Raw genomic sequence first — 7,290 nt, 5'->3', positions numbered from 1 at the left:
TGGTTCCTACTTGGCCATGATGGTGCAATTCCGGGACAAAAAGTGGTGGTGCTGCAAAAAGGAGACAATTGCTACCATCTGCCTGCTTGGCACCATATTTAGCTAAACTATCTGCTACGCTATTTTGCTCCATGTAGATATGATGGAGAGGTGGGTTACCCAGCTGTAGGAGCTACTTTAGGATGCATTGTGCCCATAATTGAGTGGGATTATGAAAAAGTCTCCAAGCAAGGCTAGCATGGAGGGCGTTATTTTTTGTGCAAAGGTTTTGGATGCCCAAACCGCTTTGGTCTATTGGTAATGTAACCGTATTTCATTTCAGGAGGTGTAGTTTTTTCTTTTGGGATGTTGTGCCCCAAAGAAAATTTCTTTGGTAACGATTGAGTTGGGATAGAATATTATTGGGGATTGTTATATATTGCATGATATGATTCGGTAGGTGATTGAGGGTAGAATGGATTAGAGTAGTGCAACCTGCCTTGTCAAGAATTTTGTTTTCCACCCTGCAAGTCTATTCTTGAAGTTATCCAATAGGAATTGGAAATTTGATTTTGAGGGTTACTTAACAAATATGGGGAATCCTAAATATTTTTCAAAATTTCTCCCTTCTTGCATATAAAAAAGATGTAATACTGAATTTTTTGTTGTCGTTGAGCAATTTTTTTAGAAGAAGATTTTGGATTTGTTAAAATTAATATTTTATCCTGAGTGGGCTATAAAATTGTTAAGAGTGTCGATTATTGAATTGTTGTATGAGTAGTGATTTTTGCAGTGAGGATAATATCATCTGCAAAGAAAAGATGGGACATTAGCGAGCCTCTACTAGCTAGGGATATGGGTTGCAAGGATCGATAGTCCACTGCCATATTTATACTTCGAGAGAGCACTTCCAGACAAAGGATAAATAGGTATGGTGATAGTGGATCCCCTTGATGAATGCCTCGTGATAGTTGAAAATATTCAGTAGGATTACAGTTGATTAGGATCGAGGTGGAGGTGATTGTGACACAAGACATAATGAGTTTGATGAAATTTGATGGAAAATTTAGTGAAACTAAGGTATGTTGTATGAATGATCATTCTAGTTGGTCAAAAGCTTTCTCAAGATCTAATTTGAGAAGCATATGAGGAATGTTCCCTTTCATTTTACAGAAATGAGACATGAGTTCTTGAACAATAATTGCATTATCCGCAACTCGTCTATTTTTCTGGAAACTGGATTGGATGGGATGTATAAGATGTTGCAGAATCGGTTTTAGGCGATTGATAATAATTTTTGTAATAATTTTATAAATAGTATTGCAAAGACTTATTGGACGAAATTGTGACATAGAAGAAGCATGTTTGTGTTTGGGAATTAAGAAAATGAGAGTGTTGTTTATTGAAGGATCGATCCAATTATAATTAAAGATTTTGTAGCAGAAATATTTGACTAAAGTGCCGACAGTGTCCCAATATTTCTGGTAGAAATATGGGTATAGTCCATCTGGACCAGATGCTTTTAAAGGTTTGAAACACTGCAATACTTGTGGGATTGTACTGGGTCGTTATTGTTGTTATTGTAAACACTGCAGTACTTCTAAAATCTCGTTATCTTAAAGTGGGCTATCCAGAGAAAATTGATTGGCCGGACTTAATGTATTAGAAGGGTGCATGTGGTTTTTTCTATGGGAAATAATCGATTTGGTGGTAAAGAGAGTTTGGTAATAATTTGTAATATGGTTTTTAATGTGGTGGGTATAAGTTATCCAATTTCCACCTAGGTCTTGTAGAGTCGTAATACGATTATGGTGTCTACGATTTAGAATGGAGAGATTAAAAAAAATTGTGTTTGTATCTCCATCATTTAACCAGTTTATACACGATTTTAATTTCCAAAAGCCTTCTTCTTTCATAAGGAGTTGTTTAAAATCAAATAATAATTGACATTTTAATTCTTGGAGAAATATGCTAGTGGGGTAATTGATGGAGGATTGGATGCCCGCTAGATAAGCTAAGAGTTTTTTTTATGTTTGAATATGTTTCCAAAAGTGGATTTGTTCCATTCTTGGACTGTTTCGATAAATTATGAAAGGAAATCTCTTTCCGATTAATCGAAGAGGGAAGTGACAAAATGTTGAATATATCAAAAATTGACCACCTAATAATAATAATAATAATAATAATATATATATATATATATATATATATATATATATATATATATCCACTTTTGAAAAGTCAAAGAGGTGCTAGCTTGGCAACCTAATAAAGAAGTGATACTAATTTAAGGAAAAAAGAACCTCATATTTAGGAGTCAAATATTTGTTCTGCACCCTACAACACCTCAAACTTGGTAAAGTGGGAATTTATTCTTTCTCTTCTTTGTTTAATTCATGATATTAATTAGGAACAACTCCTCATATTTTGAAGCTCAAACTCCTTAGAATACACTTTAGATTTTCTTAAAATTAAAAACTTCACCTAAAAGAATCTATAAACATTGGAATATCCACGTTTAATTATGTGATACATGCATTTATTGTATTCTTCACCTTTCAACCAATTTTCTAACTAACTTATGAAGTTGTTAAAAATACACCACTTGATTTTGAGAACCCGATATTTTTGTCATAACCATATCTTATAAATTGACGGGGTCAGAAATTTCTCTAGGGGTATCAAAATATAAAAATAAAAATACACCAAAAAAAAAAGGAAATTCAATATATAGTTGTAGACAATAATTTTGCGTCAAGAAAATATTCGAGATAAAAAATTATTGCAACAATCATAGTATTTTATTTCAAACAATATGAGCATTACAATCTCTATAAATTGTCTGATTCTTCTTTCCAATAGTAAATAAAAGTGCCTTCGAGCTTAATCTTAAATTTTATTTTATTTTAATCCAATTGCTTGAGATCTGATCTTGATCTTGACGTATTTTTAATCCAAGGGCTTGCAGCTTGTTCTTAAGTATTCGTCTTGATCTTTTAATCTTTAGAACACTTAATGCTTGTAGCTTTTAGAGAAATCCATCGTGTTTGATCCACGAGTTCCCTCTTGATTATTATTATTATAATGAATTTTTCCCCTTTTCTAAGTTATGAAGACCCTTATTTATAGTTGTGGGATGTGTGTGGCTATGTGATTTAGTTGGCTGACTTGAATGATTGACCAATCAGATTGAAGCAGTGACAATGTAGCATTTGATTGGTCAGAACATGTCACTTGCACATATGACTCGATATCATTGGCCTTTTAATTTGACTTGACATGCCTTGTCATTTTGATACGTGACATGCTCTTATTGGCTCTTCCGTTTAACTTGGCGTGTCACCTCATTTGATACGTGACACTAAACTGGGCCTCTAGAAAAATGAGAATATGCAGTCTTTGCCATAAAAATACTAATTGAGTAGCAGGGGCAGAGCTAGAGTGCCGAGAGCATGTTCAGCTTAATTCGATAGCTTTGGTTCGAATTCTGTATTTGTCTAAACAATTTATTAAATATGTATATATTATTAATTTAGACCTCAATGATTTAAGAAGATTAAAATTTCGAACTCATAAACTTACAATCCTGGCTCGTCTCTGCTGTGTAGCCTCATATCAAAGGCAAAGACCAAATACTACAAAGAGAAGACTCGACTTAATTAAGTAGGATTATCAGTCCATTTACTCCAAAATACAAGGACTTTATTAAACTAAAATGAAAATATTAACAAACTCTTGCTATAACAACATGCTAGTCATTAGACCCTAACCATAACTGACAAATCTGATTGGGTTGCCACCCCACCACCAACGCCTGCCATCTCCGACAATTCCTTCAAGCAACGCGCCACCATCTTGGAATCGGAGTTGGTGGCAACGTGGACCGTGCGGCCTTTCTCCGCCTCGGCTATCACAGTGAAACACCGGTAGACTATGTACCCGCCACCTGGCAAATCTTGGTTGATACAATTGTCACATGAGTACCCTTCCACATCAGCAAAAATATCCCCCCGGGACCCACCATGGCACGTGATGGCCACGCTGAACTCGGCTGGCTCGAAACACATAAGCACCCTCTTGATCAACGGCTCGAGCCCAATGGACCCAGGGTCTAACCCCATGGCTTCATAGCTGGCATAATTGAACCCATCCTCTGGTGTTACGTGCACCGTAGAGTACGTTGCACCATCAATCCCATTCATAGAATATCCACAAGGCTCAAACTCGAAATCACATATCTCATGACTTGGTATTATTTCACTTATCCCGGACATTTTGGTCATTTCACAAGAATCGTCTCCCGATTTTTTGAAAAAGACGGCAGTTTTCTCTCTTTTTAAGCCCGTCATGCACATCTCCAGAGTAATCCCATCCGTCTGATTGGTCAACTTACGTGGACCCACATTTGCCACGTACACATGCCAATTCCGACTCGGCGAGTTGAGATCGCCGAGTACATAAGCATGGCCGTTTTTGAAAAACGAATTCAAAAACGCCACTTCTTCAGAAAAACTACGGTGAGGGGCCGATTGGGAATTTTGAAAAATGAAGGTGCCACGTGAGTACTTTACCGAGTTAACGCCGAGGGAAAGTTCCTCGGCGAGTTTTAAAATCCGAGGAATTGACAAAAGCAATTTTGTGGTCCCACAAGTTTTTAAAATAATTTTTAAAGGATAAATAAATAAACTCGACTCAGAGAGTACGTAAGAATCGAACTCAATGTTGGAGAGGTGTAACACTATGGTGCAACCAGCGGGTTCGAGGATGGAGTCGAGTTGTGACCGAGTCAGGGCTCGGAGACCGAGCCCGTTTGGGTCAGTGAACATGGGTGGCTCGGTGAATGTAATTTCTAGGCGTTTTTCATAGCCTTCAAAACCAATATCAGAAACAGTAGTAGCACCAGTCATTTTAGTAGTAAAAGATGAAAACCAGAATTTTTAAAAAATGAGAATTATTTTAAAAAGTTATGGATTATTGGTGAAAATAATTGAAATAAAGGGATTATCAGGATGGCTTCCTCACGCACTGCATTAACACACGCACACACACACACACACACAAAAAAAAAAAAAAATTAGAAAATAGAAAATGATGTAGATTCTAGATAAGAATTTATCGCATCCGCATATACACCAAATATACTAATTTAGTACCGTTAACTAATAAATCAAAATAAGAATAATATTATTTTAATTAATTATGGTCTAGTGTTAGTTGTGTATTCAAAAATACATGTCATGTATTCATTTGAGTTATCTAAACATATTAATGCCCCATAGTTAGTTAATAAATCAAAGTAAAAATATTAACTAACTATGGTAGAGTATATGTTACATGGACTCTCCAGAATATCGTATGCCCATATTATTATTTTTTTGCCGTGGTTTTCGGGTGTCGCTTTGCGAACCCGACTAGCTGTACTTATTGGGTCCCGCTGTTTCAAGGCAGGTCCACCACGGTTAGTTCTACGGGACCCTGGAGACGCGGCCGGTTTGTAATGCCTCCAGTGGCCCTACTGGGGCTCGAACCGGCGACCTGAAGGACTTTGTCCTCAAGCCTTTACCAGCCGAGCTACCCCTCAGGGTTCGTATGCCCATGTTGGATCCTCCAAAAATACATTATTTTTGGAGGATCCGACACGCACCTATCGATATTTTCGGAGAGTCCGAGCAACATTATAGAAGTGTTAAGTGAAAATACATGTTATGTGTATTAATAGTTGATATAAACAGCGAATGCGAGTAAATTTTTACCGTAGATTATATGAATATGGAAAATAAACTTACGTTGGAATAAGCAGCAGAACGGAATTTTTCGATGCCACCGTTGGGACGAACGTCTTCAATAATATAACCAAGAGGAGCTTCGTATCGGATATAGCTATTATTTTTATTATTTTTATTACTGCTACTATTGGAAGAAGAATTCTTCTTACCACCTTTGGTTTCCATTACAACATCAATCTTTTCTGCAACAAAATTCAAGAACTTTATCAATATAAATTTCATATCAAATTAATATAAAATTTCCTCAATTATTTTAGACATTAATTTAAAAGAAGGAATAAACATGGATATGTTTGAAAAAGAAGTCTTACATTTCTGATTGAAGATTAGAGGGCAGACTTTTTTTTTTCCTTTTTCTGGTTTTTTCCTTTTTTTTTTTTTTTTTTTTTTTTTTGCTATGCAAGAAGGGAAAAAGGACGATGTGAAAGTAGCAAAATAAAGCAAAGAAGAGGAATTTGTTGTTTGGAAATTGGGTGAGGAAGAGAAATGAAGGGAGTGAGAGTATATATAGATAGGGGAGAGGGAAAAAAAACTAGGACTGCAATTACTCATTTTTCCTTTTTATTTTTTGGATAAGTAATCTCATTTTTATTACAATCTAAAATGAGTCAATTACCACATATTTATCTATTCTTTCAAAAAGAATCAACAACAATAACAATAATAATAAATTCAGTATAATCTCACAAGTGGGATTTGAGAAGGAATGAATACGTACGTAATCTTATTCATACCTTATGCACGTAGAAAGACTATTTTCGATAAATTATCGGCTCGAAGCACGCATGCATAAGTATATAGAACTTTTAAAAAAGAATCACTATAATAAGAAAAAAATTAAATTTACATCTATTACGCGAAAGATAGACGAGACTCTAATCTATGGAGTATGTGAGAGACGCTTAAGAGTTATGTATTCTTATTTTTAATTTTTAACTACTAAAATTAAATTATTTCGTTTGGTTTACATATAATATCTAGCATGGCTTAATTAATTTTATCCAATTTTTCGGTGAAGAGACTTACTCGATGTTTACATATACAAAAGGATATAAAACATACAACATTCATACAACACGTATCACTTAACTGTGGTGAAATATTATGCATTTTTCTTTAATTTTTACTTATTAATGTCAAATAATATCGTTTAATATAAACATCAAGTGCAATAAGTATTTTATTTAATTTCTACCGCTTAAAATTTTGGTTTCTAAAACTAAATTATTTGATCTAATATAAATAACAATAAAGATATTAAACTTGAGTGTGAATCTGAGGAGAAGTTTTATTTTGTGTCTCGTATAATTTAAACTAGTTGTATGAGACTCCTTTTATCTCACAAATTTGTAGACCCCAATTTTACACTTCTGAGTTCACAGAAATCCGGGTCCATAAAACTGTGAGACAAAAACGTTGTCTCATACAACTGACAGTAACAAACAGTCAGTTGTATAAGACACAAAATAAAATTTTCCGAATCCGAAATTCTTGAGCGGGGAGAGAGGTTAATTTTGTCTCCTTG

At 34.8% G+C, this 7,290-nt stretch overlaps 1 protein-coding gene across 1 annotated transcript; it reads right to left on the bottom strand.

The window, feature by feature from the left end:
* Window positions 1-3,554: 3,554 nt before the first annotated feature.
* LOC107798785 (S-adenosylmethionine decarboxylase proenzyme-like) lies at window positions 3,555-6,239 on the bottom strand. Its single transcript, XM_016621823.2, has 3 exons — window positions 6,077-6,239; window positions 5,766-5,947; window positions 3,555-5,004 (listed from the first exon to the last, which is right to left on the bottom strand). Exon 3 carries the CDS (start codon window positions 4,884-4,886, stop codon window positions 3,738-3,740), a length of 1,149 nt encoding a protein of 382 aa, XP_016477309.2. The 5' UTR covers window positions 4,887-5,004; window positions 5,766-5,947; window positions 6,077-6,239; the 3' UTR covers window positions 3,555-3,737.
* Between the last annotated feature and the right edge of the window lie 1,051 nt (window positions 6,240-7,290).

The sequence above is a fragment of the Nicotiana tabacum genome, chromosome 9 (genome assembly GCF_000715075.1).
Source record: "Nicotiana tabacum cultivar K326 chromosome 9, ASM71507v2, whole genome shotgun sequence".
NCBI classification, from domain to species: Eukaryota; Viridiplantae; Streptophyta; class Magnoliopsida; order Solanales; family Solanaceae; genus Nicotiana; species Nicotiana tabacum.
The sequence above is the reverse complement of the archived record's forward strand: the minus strand, read 5'-3'. Positions and strand labels throughout refer to the sequence as shown.